This window comes from Phalacrocorax aristotelis, chromosome 3 (assembly GCF_949628215.1).
Source record: "Phalacrocorax aristotelis chromosome 3, bGulAri2.1, whole genome shotgun sequence".
In the NCBI taxonomy this organism is placed as follows: Eukaryota; Metazoa; Chordata; class Aves; order Suliformes; family Phalacrocoracidae; genus Phalacrocorax; species Phalacrocorax aristotelis.
This window is the reverse complement of record NC_134278.1, coordinates 127322060-127336280: the sequence shown is the minus strand read 5'-3', so window position 1 is coordinate 127336280 and position 14221 is coordinate 127322060. Positions and strand designations below refer to the sequence as shown.

The 14221-nt window shown below is 48.5% G+C and overlaps 1 protein-coding gene across 1 annotated transcript in view; it reads left to right on the top strand.

Annotated features, from left to right (window-relative positions):
• The first annotated feature begins 7692 nt into the window (after nt 1-7692).
• Nucleotides 7693-14221, top strand: part of PGBD5 (piggyBac transposable element derived 5) — a 70115-nt gene continuing 63586 nt past the window's right edge. Inside the window, exon 1 of the mRNA XM_075089525.1 lies at nt 7693-8369. Coding sequence (XP_074945626.1) covers nt 7694-8369 — 676 coding nt within the window. The 5' untranslated portion in view covers nt 7693. The remainder of the gene's footprint in view (nt 8370-14221) is intronic.

Sequence of the window (14221 nt, the reverse complement as noted above, 5' to 3'; positions counted from 1 at the left end):
TTCTAAAGTTTAATGGTTTATTAGTAATATTGATGAGGTAATTATTAACTGATTATTATCAAATATTTATTATCAGTGCTTAATGTTTGTAATGTTTAATGATATTGTCACTTCACTTGTGCGTTGGAAAGGTAAATTTACAAGCTGACGGAAAAAAGAACAAGCAAATTCTGCAGCTGGAGAACGCTCAGGTTCAAGCTGCAACGGGAAGAATAGATGGTGGGGTAGAGCAAATAGCCAGAATATGCTGTACCCATGCACTCGGGGCGGCCGGCACAGCAGGCACCTGGCTGGACAGCTGAAGCATCCCTCTAGGGAGGTCTGAAGAAGGTGGACTTGGAAATCTGCAGACCAGTGGTGGTGAAGCGACAATGGTCACGGCAAGGCAAGTGCTATGCAAGCCAGCAAACTAGAAGCCAGCCTGGATGGGATCCTGTTCTCTAGTCACCTCCTTCATGTGTTGCCACAGGATGGCTTTCTCCAAAAAAGCTTCTATGCTTTTACTGGCTAATGAACAAATAGGATGCGACCTGAAAGTATTATCTGCAGCAAAGAGCGTTGCAGATGGTAGAAATACAGGTATGTTGGAAAGTGGTGTTTGCATCGCAGGGAGTGAGTACATCACCACAGACCTGACTGTGAGTTGTAGGTCCTGAGGAGCAAATTTCCTATCACCAGCCTTGGGTATCATGCCCTTCAAACTTCATGATCCTGTAGCGTGTTTTAGTAGAATCAACTAGCTAAACAAAGAGCCTCCAGATGTTACCCCACTCCCAGTCCCAGGGACTTTCTAGGTTCCACTCCCATGTTGATCAAAAGCTGAACATGATTTATGCTGGGGGGGGACACACAGGCTGGTGTAGAGCATTGGTTTAATGGCTGCAGCCTTTAACAGTGCTCCCATGAGGCTCTGCCTTACTGGATCAGGTCTGACTGTAAAGTGTGTGCATGGGGTCAGCCCTTCAAAAACTGCGTTTCAAAATTGCATGGTTTTCAATGGAAAAAATAAGTGCAGCATTAGAGCACTCTGATTTTTAAGAGACGGCACAGTTCTGTGCTTCTGGCCTACTGGATATAGCTTCTGCTCCATGCACGCATCAGAGAGCAAGACAGGGTTTTGCAGACCATTGCAGCACACTCTACAGACCCTCCATAAATTATTGATGGAACAGCTAATCTTCCATGCATGCATGAGCAACACACCTCATCTTTCCCTTCGGAGCTTAGGTGAGAGTTGTTCATAATACAGCTTTTGCTAAAAATGTACCGTGCGTGCACAAAATATAGTTTTCAAAGTCTCTTAAGCCAAACGAATCAAAAGTGTTCATCACCGAAACACTCAAATTTCTCTGCTAAAGTTTAAATTTCAGCCTGCACCTGTTTCAGTGTTAGAAGCGTCAAAAATCACCTCTCCCTTTTATATTATGAGAAGAATATATGTGTTCCCTTTCCCTCACTTTAAAACAGCAACTTGCTTTTTCCCTTGAGCTTTGCATTAACATATTTCAGCAATGTAAAATATTAGTCCAACAAATAGAGGGTTCAAACCCTACTAAGAAGTTGAAAACCAGAAAGCAAAAAGGAAATATCTAGAAAAGCATTGTTATTGTTGTCAACATGCCATATGCTGTAAATACCTGATGAGTTTAAAAGAAAAAAACCCACCGGTTATCAACATTACTTCCAATGGGAGAATTGTAGGGAGGAGGAGAAAGAGGTCCACAGCTCCCTACATGGACTAAGTGTATTACGCAGGGCAGTGCAGTGGCAAACCAAGCCCTGCAGAGCTGCTTTTCCGCGTGCCATGCAGCCAGCCACGTAACGGAGGCCCTTACTGCAAAGCGTGCAGAGCGATGTAACATGACTGTGGTTGTATAGATTTCTTCCCTGTGACGTAGGGACATCACGCGGTGGTGAGCTGTGAAACAGCCTGATCCCTGATCTCTCCCAGGGACGGGACAGCTCCTCCCTGCCTCTTCTCAGGGGCTTGGGAGGAAACCGTGGTACGCTGGCTCCAAGTCATCACTGTTTTCAGCCTTGATGAAGCCTTTTTCCCTGAGTTTTCCTGTTCACCTGAGGCAGTGCAATGATCGAAGAAGGAACTGGAGCCTATTGACCTCACGCTGGATGAACAAATCGACTCTGACTCTACGGACTTCTTTTAGGAGGGCATTGAGGTGGGAGACAGCTTGAAATTCAGATTCTGGGCTGCACTTGCAGAACAGGGGATTAGAAAAGAATATATTGTAACCTGATTAAATATTATTGCATCTTGGTGTATTTGTGCTTTGAAGGGACCAGGCACGCACCAGAGCATAGCTCTACAAACGCTGTGAAATCAATAGGAAGTGAGGAAGCTTAGGTAGGAGATAGAAATGTCAATATTCTGTTGGATCTGGGCCAGGGTTTGACAGTGTAAAGGACTGTGCAAAGACGGCACAAGACCCTTCCTCAAAGAGCTTGATGCCTATGAAGAGTAAGTCACTGGGAAGTGAGAAATATAGGACATCCCACTACAGGCACAAGGCCTCACTTTTCTTATCCTATTAAGTTTTAAACCCCGCCATATTACATGTAGGTTTAGCAGACCTGCTCAAACTAGCCCACAGTCCTTTTCTTGTAGCATGTGTGTCTTCTGCAAGAGATCAGGATGGGATTCTCCCATCCTGAACCACATGGGAGAGCGGAATGAGAAAAACCCTGATACAGTTCTAGCTATTGTTAAACACTGTAAAGGGAAGTGGTTAGAGGAGAGTTAGAAACCTATGCTTTGCCAACTTTCAGTGGTTCAGTTTCTCAGCAAGAGCTCTTCACACAGCCCACAGTCGATTTATGGGAGCTATAGAACCACCAAAGCAGGCAAATGCGAAACTGAAGTGGTCTTCCTCAGCAACCTAACCGAGAAGTGAAATAAGGGCCCAATCCCACTCTCGTGGAGACCACACTGATCAAGGCAATGGGATTACAGTATTGTCCCGGTTTCAGCTGGGATAAAGTTAATTTCCTTCCTAGTAGCTGGTACAGTGCTGTGTTTTGCATATAGTATGTGAATAATATTGACAACACACCGATGTTTTAGTTTTTGCTAAGTAGTGCTTATGCTAGTCAAGGACTTCTCAGCATCCCGTGCTCTGCCAGGGGCACAAGAAGCCGGGAGGGGGCACAGCCAGGACAGCTGACCCAAACTAGCCAAAGGGATATTCCATACCATATGACATCATGCTCAGCATATAAACTGGGGGGGACCTGGCCGGGAGGCAGTGATCACTGTTTGGGTACGGACTGGGCATTGGTGGGCCGGCGGCGAGCAATTGTATCAAGCATCACTTGCTCTGGATATTACTATTATTATTACTACTACTACTATTTTACTTTATTTTATTTCATTAATTAAACTGTTCTTATCTCAAGCCATGAGTGTTCTCACCTTTACTCTTCCAATTTTCTCTCCTGTGCCACTGGAGGGGGAGTGAGCGAGCGGCTGTGGTGCTTAGCTGCTGGCTGGGGTTAAACCATGACAGGTACCTTTGGCTGCAGCGGAAGCAAGACGAGGTCTGAAACTGTGCAAAGTGAATACAAAGGACCATCTCACCACTAGCACTGACACTGCTCAGTGTGCTCTGCTACGCATGATGTGATCCAACGTGCGCCCTCCTCAAAATATTTTATCACTTGGTTGAAAGATAATTTAAGGAATCAGCTGCTGACAGTTGGCCATTGGGGCTGCAAGGGAAGTGTTAAAGACTTTAACGACCTCTTGCGCAGGATGAGAGGCTCAAGCCTATCATCGTCTTAACCTTGAAGGTTGGCAGCGTCAGAAGGAGTGTACGGAAGGCACCATTTCTATTGCGGTAAAACCAGAAAACTTCAAGGAAAAAAAAAGCCAATCATTTTCCCTGTAGGCAAATTAAAAGTGAATCCACAGGTTGCCATGGATACAAAAGTCCGTTTACTCTAGCAGTGTTTTCTAGCAGCTAAACACAAGTACAAGTGATTAAGGAGAAAACACAGCTATGTTTATAATGTTCCATTAGGCTTAAATAATTCTTTCAACTGCAAACCACCACTCGTGACCTTTTTCTCGATTGTTCATAAAACCCCAGTGGGCTGATGAGACCAATTTTAGAACCACCTGCCCTATCTCTGCCTCTCCACAATCATTTGGGATCAGATGACTACCAGCCTGTCATACATGGCAATTTTCACAATCCAGACCCTCATTTTGAGTTACTGTAGTCCAACTGGCAGTTTGTATGGCTGGTCTGAGAGGAACTCACAAACGGCCATGTCTTAGACCATAAGGCAAGCCAAAATCCTAGGTGGGAGCCTCTAGAGTCCTGTCTCAGAAAAGGGGTCTTGCTCCCATGCACGATGAGAGCCTATAGCAGTCTCTGCTTGTGGGACAGGCAGAAGAGCAACTTGTCTTTTTAAAGACTGGGCTGAAAGAGGGGAAATTTTCACCAACAAAATGTGCTGTCATGGTTTTAGGTGGGACAGAGTTAATTTTCTTCACTGCAGCTGGTCCAGTGCTGTGCTTTGGACTTAGTATGAGAATGGTGTTGATAACACACCGATGGTTTGGTTGTTGCTGGGCAGAGCTTGTGCTAGTCAGGGGCTTTTCCAGCCTCCCGTGCTCTGCCGGGGGCACAAGGAGCCGGGAGGGGAGGGGGCACAGCCACGAGAGCTGATCCAAACTGGCCAAAGGGATATTCCATATCATGTAACATCATGCCCAGTGTGTTACCTGGGGGGAAGCTGGCCGGGGGCGGGGAGCAATCACAGCTCAGAGACCAACAGCATCAGTGGGTGGGTGGTGAGTGGTTGCATCACTTGTTGTTTGGGGTTTTCTTCCCTCCTCCCGAGGTTTCATCTCACTCTCTCTCTCGTTATTCTGTTTTTCATTATATTGCTATTATTATTATTGTTATTACTGTTTTATTTTGATTATTAAACTGTTCTTATCTCAACCCATGAGTTTTCTTACTTTGGCCCTTCCAATTCTCCCCCATCCCACAGGGGTGGGGGTAGTGAGCGAGTGGCTGGGTGGTGCTTAGTTACTGACTGGGGCTAAACCACGACACATGCACGTGTGCATGGCAGGAGAGTCCATCTTTAAAACCTCATGTTGGATTGGTAACTGCAAGGGTTAGTCCTGCCTCTCTGTTGGTGCAGTGGTCTCCTACCAGAGCTCTTGGATCCAGCATTCTCTTCAAAAAAAGGAAAGCTGAAGCTCTGACATCTGGCATGCCATCAGGAGGGAAGGTGCTGGCAGTGTGCCTCAGCCAGCTGTGATGGGAGCCCGTTTTTGGGGTGAAGTGTGCCAGAGTTGGGAGAAACTGTCTTTGCTGCAATCAGCAGCTAGAGAAGGCTGCGTGGGTTTCTTCATCCTCTGGACTGTTCCCATTAATACTTTTACTGGAAGCCCATTCTGATAAACCTTCTTTTTCCATCCTGGACTTCAGAGCAGTCCTTCCTGCTGTTGCATTTTACTGAAAAATAGCAAATTTAAAGACATTTGAGTGTCCATAGACACTTTCAGAGAAGCTGCATGCTGAGGTGAATTCTACATCACCTGGATGGACACTTCCATCCATCACAAATCAAAAGTTTATTTCAATGTCTTTAGTACAAAGAACCTGTCAAAACCTTTTAAAGTGTTTTTTTTCAGTCTTAAAAAACATTGTGTGAGAAGGTCGTCACAAGGCGTCACTACTCTTTGTTTCACAGGAACTGCATATAAAACAGTCAATGTTCGTGAAGAAGAATCTGTGCGTTTCTACATACCAACCCAGCAAACTGGATTCTTGAGGTTCAAGCTGGTTGCTCATCATTACCAGCCAGAAAAATTCTGCAAGTCCAGTTACGGCTTCCCGCCAGGGTATTCTGAAGACATAGGGTGGCATGGGTGCGATTAAAAGGGTGGCTTGTCCTACAGAGCTATGAGTTCTGGCAACCAGTGAGATGAATCTTACCCAGTGTGACGCCCAAGATATGGGCAATGTTGGCAGAGCTTGCAGTAAAAAAAATTAAAAATCCATTTGTATAGAAACTTAGTATTTTTTTAATATAATCAATAAGACACTTATGAGATTTTTCAAAGTAGAAATACAGCTTAAATCTCACCCCTCAAATTACACTGGGCTTTTCTGTTTGCTTAAGGATGCACAGGAGATGGATTCTTTTGTCTGGGTTTGGCTGTAGGTACTACATACAACTTTAAAGTTTTAATGAAGTCATTGCAATTTAAAAATACCTGAATAGAACATAAGATTGGTCTTTTAAATACTTACACAGCCCAGCTTTTATCGTATTCCAGGTTATGCTAGAGTCTTTGAGAATCATCAGAAGGCCATTATCTTCATTTTTAAAGACAGAAACATTCAGTATTATAAAATTTATAAAATCTGTAGCACGAACAGATCTTCAGATCAACCTACACTGAAAGTTTGCATTAAAAAATGCAAATAATATGCCCCCCCCCCCAGTTGCATACAATCAATCCACAGAACCCGATTACCATTTCTTTCGAAAGCACTGCTGAGAAAGGGTAGGCTCCATAGCTGCTATCGCCATCAGCAAGAAGGGAGGCAGGGACTGTCTCCTTAATGAGTGTTTGTACAGTAACCAGCACAGTGGGATGCCAATAGTAATAATAATAAACCTTGATCAGAGATTTCAAACATTCCTGTAACATCAGACAGACCGTTCTGACTGCTGCTCAACCAGGGGCTTCAGCTGCTCTATGAGATCCTTAGATGACTCCAGGGATACTTACGAATCGTGTTTAACTAACCCAGTCAGGACACGGGTATTTTCACTTCCCTGGTTTTTCTTGTGCCACCGTATTGCTTTTAAATCGGTGCCAATTTTGGAGGAGCTGTTACTTCACACCGTACTCGCCCGAGGAACCAAACCACACACGGCAGGTGCTCAGCCCCACAACCCGCAGCGTGCTCAGTGCCAGATCCAGCAATGGGCAGGAGCATGAGCATCACCCCAGGCCCATGCCAAGCCTGTGCCAGGGTGCAGGCCCAGGAGCCGGTGAGCACCCGCGTGACGGGGCCCAGGTGCCTTCACCTGGGCTCAGCACCTTCCCTGCTTTGCTCCCAAGGGCCGCCCCGGCGCTGGAGCTATTTCGGGGCAGCAACATCAGGGCGCTGCCCGCCATGGCCCTGCTCACGCTCCCACACCCGCCAGCCACCACGAGCTGCTGCGGCCCCGGCCACGCCGTCGAGGCCCCAACCCGGGCCCCACCTCAGCGCCTTTCTCCTCCTTGAGAGGAGTCCGTGGGGGACCCCCCTCAGCCAGCCCCCGCACTGCGGCCCTTCACCCTCCCTCCCCGCACAGCGGGCGCTACTGCGGGGCCTGCAGGCAGCGAGGCCAGCGCTCCCGCCCCCGCCCTGCCCGGCTCCAGCACCGCGGGCGGGCGGACAGCTCTGCCAGGGCCGGGGGTCTGGTCTGGGGGGGGGGCGGCTCCAGGACACCGGGGCCGGGCGCGGCGCAGGGTCCCCCCTTCCGGCGGCGGGGCGTAAGCGGCGGCCCCGCAGTAGCCGGCGCTGTGGTTTTAAATGGGCGGAGCGGCGGCGAGCGGCGGGGCGGGCGGTGGGCGGGCGGCGGCGGCCCGCGGCGCCCATATAACCCCACCTCCCGGGCGCGGACTGCCGCGGTAATTGGCTGGATGTGGTACTTGGAGATGTTGAGCTGGCTCCTTCCCCCCATGTCCCTGCACACACACAGGGGCGGGTGGTGCGGGCGGGAGCGGGAGGCAGGGCTCAGCCCCGGCGGAGGTGGAGGTGGCGGGGCTCCCCCCACTCGCTGCCTTCCCGCTGCCGTGCCCGAGCCGCTGCTGCTGCTGGGCTGCTGCCTGCGGCCGCAGGACCCGGCCGAGCCGGGCCGAGGGGAGCGCGGGCGGCTGCTGGCGGCGGCCGAGATGATGGCGGAGGGCGGCGGCGGGCCGGCGCGGAGGAAGGCGCTGTCGCTGCTGGAGGCGGCCCGCTCCCGCTACGAGAGCCTGCAGATCTCCGACGACGTCTTCGGGGAGTCGGGCCAGGACAGCAGCGGGAACCCTTTCTACAGCACCTCGGCCGACTCTCGCTCCGCCGCCTCTTCCCAGGACGAGGAGGACGACGAGGAGGACGAGGGGCGCCCGGAGGGGCCGGGCCCGCGGGGCAGGGCGGCACGGCACCGCTCCCCCAGGGCGGCGGCCACCCCGGCGGAGCGGCGGCGGCAGCGGCAGGTCGGCGGCGGCAGCGGCAGCGCCGTCCCGGGCGGCCCCGGCCCTATGGAGGAGGAGGAGGAGGAAGCGGAGAAGGGGGGCTGGACCCGGTCGCTGCGAGACGTCCCACCCCCTCACTTCAAGGATGCTAGCGGTACGCGGAGGGCGGGCTGCCGGGGCAGGGGCCGGCGGGGCCGGGCGGCTCCGGGCGGCCCTTGGCAGCTGGGGTGCCCGCGGGGGGTGCCTGCAGCGCGGCGCCGAGGCCTGGGTCGCGGCGCGGCCCCGTGGCCGGCGGAGCCGGTGGGAGAAGCCCCTGCGGGCTCGGCGGTCGGCCTGGGCTGGTGCCCGGCCCCTGGCCTCCTCGGGGCGGAGGGGGCGAGAGGCGCCTCCCGCCCGGTGCCTTCCCGGGAGCGGGCCGGCGGCGGGCGGGCGAGGGTCGGTGTGGGGAGGCCGCCTGTGCTTAGTCACAGGCATCCCCTCGCCGGCGCTGTAGCGGTGCCCCGGGCGCCAGCAGCTCCGGGGGGATCCTGCGGGAAGCGGGCAGGGTCCCCCTGGGACCGGGTGCGCCGCTCGGGGCCCGCGTGTGGCTGCGCCCGGCGGTGGCGGGTGGCTCCTCGTCCCTGCCCACAGGTGGGGAGAAGCGGCGGGTCTGGGCCGTGCGGGTGACCTGCCCTGCGCCGGGCAGAAGGGCTCGGGGAATGAGACTGGGATTCCCTCTGGCTGCAAGGCTTTCTGTGCAGCCGTCCCGAACCTCAGCCCTTCTTGCACGGTTTTTGGCCAGAGCGAATACCAAGAGAGCGGTGAAATGACATGGCATGACATACAGCGGCAGCGCACGGCACCGAGATCTCCGCGCTGGCTTGCGTAGCAAGGTTCTCCTATGGAGCCATTATATCTGTCCGCAGGCCTCAGTGACCAAGTTGGCTGTGCGGCGGCAAGGCTGTGCTAAAACAGAGTTAATGGTTGTGAGGAGCTGGGATGGGAAATAAAACATTTGCATCTCAGAACAGGATGTGGTGATTGGTGTCACCCTCAACTGAGCTGACAGCTTGCCCGTCTTGAGGTTGCTTGTCTTCACTGGGTTTTTTTGTGTAGTGTTTAATTCCTTCATTTTGCTATGAAAAGGTAAATGCAGAAGAGTGCTGCTAGACTTGGCGTAATGTGCTGGAATTTGTGCTTTGGGACAGGTAGAAACTTACCTGAGGAAGCAGCTTGGGATGGGGGAGTAAGGTGCAGCTAGCACTGGAGCCCAGGGAGAGTTCTGTCGTGCCCCTGACAGATGTGCAAATAAAAGTAGCACCTACCTCTAGAAATAGCTAGACACTGTAAAATATTTAAAAATCAAACTGATGTGTCTCTTTAAAGAACTCTGCAAGTTTTATTGATGATTCTTACTCATAAGCATATCTGAGGTCAGGTTCGTGATGTGATGCTATTTCAGCATCAATTATCACTTAATTTCTCTGCCTTTGCTGGCTTATTTCTTCATAACATTACTTTATAATAATAGCCATTTTAATGTAGATGGAACTGGGATTAGCATTTTAATGCTGGTTTGGAAAGGAATTAAGTTGATGACCTCTTAATGCAGGAATTCATATTTCCTTTGAAATAAAGGAGTCTGATTTATGGTTGTCAGAAACAGATGCAGATGTCCCTTGAGGAAGGTATATGGGTACTGCTGTGAATATTTCCTCCTAGTAATAGATGAGGTTGTTGCTGCCCTTTCATTCTGTTGATCACGATGATAGATGCTGCATGCTGTTCATAGCGTGGTGATTTGGTCTGGCTGAAGTTCAGTTAGTGTTGCGCTTTGATATGCGTGAATCACGTACCCTCTGTCATGTGGGGTTTTTTGACTACTCAAATTCCAAGTGTTGTATATAACGAAGCTCCTACAATTCTAGCTTGTAGATCACCTGGTTTTAGGCTGTGCGTATACCGTAATTGGAGTTGCACTAAGCATACTTCTACTGGCACCACTGTCTCTTCATTGGACACCGTTCTGACCCAAGAGTTCAGATCCATACGCGCTGAGGAAAAGGTCTCCACTGAGGGGAAGGTGGCTGCCCCTTGCTGTGACAGCGCATCTTGCACTCACTAATGGAGTACGAGCAAGAAATGCAGGGTCAGACACAGAGCACTAACAAAACCGTATTCTTAGTTCAGATGTACTAGATGTAAGAATCCTTTCTTTCTACATTCTGAGCTTAAAAGGAGGAGGTTTTCATGAGACTGAGATAAAACTTATCTTTGGTTAGCACAAAAACTTCCGAGTGCGGCCTTTTGGTCATAATCTCAACAGAAGAATCCTAGTGGCTAGTACTTGACATCATCTGATGCCAGAAGACAAATGTCCCTGTGGACTGAAGTCTCATGAGACTTCAGCTACATCAACACTGGAAATAAATCTTTGAACCAGACTGCGACCATGCGTAGTGTCAGGCTGTTTGGTTTGGGAGACTGCCCCTTCATGAAAGGGAAGGTGCGGAGGAGGAAAAGGTTTGAGTTAGTTAATGAGAATGTGCCAAAGCTCCCAAGGAAAAAACTCTTACAAATGTTTACAAAGCTCTTGTCTTTTTAACTACAAGTAGAAAATACTATCACTTCTTTTTTAGAGTAAATTACTTAATACTGCCTTCCCCTCCCCAGCCTCAGTGTTAAACTGCTGTCTTAATTGTATTCATCCCTAGAATTAGTCCTGACCACAGGCAGGCTAACTGATGCTTCATCTTAAAAATATATAGAGGCCCTGGTGTGCTGGGGGGCTGCTGGCAGGGTTACGTGGTTCAGTGAGTCCTCAATCTGCACTCAGTCACCACGTGTGGTGGTGGTGATGCCTGCCTTGCCTGTGTGTCAGGATCTGACAAACTGGGAAAGGTCTGGGTTGGTTTCTGTGTCAGGAGAGAAGTGACTGGATGGCATCGCTATGCAGTACTGTGCTGTTTGTGTCCCTGATTTTTGTTTGCTGCCCCTGCTTTGGGGACCTCCAGTTACTGTTTTTCCTGTTCCTTTTAATAAAAACAGTGGGTGCTTAGACTCCTGGAGAGGGGGGGAACATCAATAGCTTTAGCTGACTTCCTTTGTGGAAATCCAAAATAGCTGTTAACTTTAACACAGAGGTTAGAACAGATGGCTTGCTGGCACTTCGTGTTATTTCCAGTTAAGCTACTCTGTGAAATAATTTTCTTTAGTTGCTGAGAAGAATCCCAACCGTACTGCAATGCCCTGATTTTTAAACTGATAACTAGTGGCACTGTGTAGTTCTGATTAAAATAGGTTGAGGAAACAAGGGAGCTCAAGTGCCTGTCACAAATATCAAAGCAGTAACGTGAATTCTGAGGTACTGGGATATGAGCAGTTGATAGGAGGTCTAGGAGGCTGTTGCTGAAATGCCTTCCCTTCACAAAGAGTGCCTGGCTACAGGTCTGTGAGTAGGTCAGCATGTGTATTTAAAAGGGTGATGGCATCCACGATCAAATATTGGATCCAGCTATGTTTCGGCGTCTCCAAACCTCGCTGTGAAGGGGAAGCGGAATCGATTTGTTGGGAAGCGAACCTATAAACAGATAGGTTCCTAGGAACGGAGGTCTGTCCTCCTGCCAAAACAGTACTTTAATTCTGGAAGGAGGGATAGCTGGGGCTCCTCTGGCTTCCCTTCCTCTGAGGGCAGGACAGAGCTAGTTGTGGAAGTGCAGAAGGAATAAGAACAAATTGCTGCTAGGATAGGGAAAGCGTAATTGAAATGGAGAGAGCAAGTGAGCAACTATTATTACTTTAGTGACAAGCTAGTAAGTGCCAGTAACTCAGCACAGACCCTTCATTTCTGGTTGCCTCTGGGTCAGACTTAATTGGTGTGCCCTTCCTTTCTTCAAAAGTGGGGTGGCTCTGGGTGGTGCCTTCCCTCGTTAGCTCAGTAATCTGGCCAGGAAATGTTCTATAATAGAGCCACTCTCAGTCCTCGTCTTTCTTTGCAGAGGGTCTTAGAAAGTGCAGATATCTTGGTATTGCTGCAGCTTGATGATCCGGAATTGGGGTAGCTGGTGTTCTCTTCCTAGGGTCCAAAACCTCCTATATCCATGTAGTTCAGTGACCAGAAAGTTAGACCTCAGATTTAAGAGCACTTCGTATTGTTAGGGATAATGTTTTAGGGTGGCAGCAATAGCAGGGAAATCTGAGCAACAGTTAATGCTTAAGTCCTCAGAGTTACAGCCAATCAGTGCCACTGCTTTCTTCATTTTCTGTGCCCTCCAAACCCCATCCTTAAGCCTAGACCCGAGGACAAAATGTTAAGAATGCTCCTTGCTGAAAGAGCATAGCAACTCCTCTTCAAACTGCATTTAGAGCGTGTAACTAGCTTTTTATGGATTTCCAGAGTATTTCTCTGAAACATTAAAAGTGCTGTAAGTTACCATTTTTGAAGAACACGCTCCAGTAGAACAGCATGCTGTCAGGGAGAAGTTGCGCAAACCATGACTAGCAATCAGGCTCTCCTTGTCACTTGAAGAGGTTCAAATGAATATTTAAAGTAGTTTTTAATTTGAGTTTTTTTAAATGACAATACTTTTTTTCCAGAAAGACCAGGTTATGGGAGACAGTCATTTATTCCATCACGGCTGCCACATGAGAGATGATCTTCTGCACAAGGGAGGGTATGTTATCTGAGAGATGAAATGAGTCTGTATGCAGGATGGTAGCATGTTCCAGCTGAAGTCAAGGAAGCAAGCCACAGCTTTAAATTCCAGGTTGTGATCACCCTCACAGGAAAAAAAAAAGGTCTTTCTTATATTTCAACACAAGTGTCTGTTTGCATGTCAGCTGACAAGACTTCATTCTTGGTTAGAGTTTTTTCAGTAGTGTTGTTATTTTATGAATATTAAGGAAAATTAATTTAGTTCCTTCAAGTTAGCCACCAGTGAATCATACAGTACAGAATATATTGATATAGCATGGATTTGTTCATTTGACCTGTGTCCTAAATAGTTCTAACAGAGCTGAACAATTCAGTTGAAGTTCAATAATCAAAGGAGAGGAAAGGGATATAGGTAAGGGGAGAAGAAAGGCTTTTAGCAGTTATTTGTAACAGGGCAGAGAGTAGTAGAAAGCCTTTGCAGGATGTAGGGGGGAAGATCCAATGCCCATAATCTTCCCAAGAGTGTGAAGAGGCAGATGGGAAGGCAGCATTCCAGCAGCAAGGAGCCTGCAGGAAGAGCTCTGGGGTCAGGCTGGGTCATAAAAGAGGGCCATACACATGCCACCGTCTGACAGTGGTGGTGATCTTGGTTCAAGTCCTGAATAGAATGTGAAGGCTTTAGTCTTATAGATTCAGGTCAATACTTAAAATATTCTAGTGGTGGAAGAAAAGCTATGAAAACTACTTAGTCGTTTATGGCAGATTCTGCCTCAGAAAAATATGGGCCAGATTCTCTGACTGTAAGTGGATAAAGTGCTGCTCATGTGACTTGTTTGTGCCTACTTATGTCATCAGAGAAATTAGTTCCTTTTGACTTGCATAACCATGGAAAATACTAGAAAAAATTTGCATATCTAATTAAGCTGTTCTTACATTCTAAGAAATTACTTATATCTTCCTAGAAGTGTTGTGATGCTGTCATTATGATAAATATGTCGCAAAGATGTACACTGACACTTTGCAGATCCTTTATAGGATGACTTAAACGTTTGAAGTTTTGCTAAATAAGTGAATTATGCAAAGGCTTAATATCTCATATGTCTTACGAAATCTAAATGTGCTTCTCAAGTGGTTTTACTGGGTTTAGAGCACATTTTCATGCTTCCATCGTCACTAAAGTGAAGCAAGTGCATAACATGACAGCCTTTTTGATTCTAAAATTTAGTGCAACGTAGCTATGTGTTCCCTTCCTCCTTTTGCCCATAGCTCTGCTACTGAACGTGCATTTGGAGAATAACCGAGTGTTGATAAACTTAATGGAAAAAACCTGTTCTCTGCTTTATACGGAGAACCAGTTTTGGTCAGTACTTGAG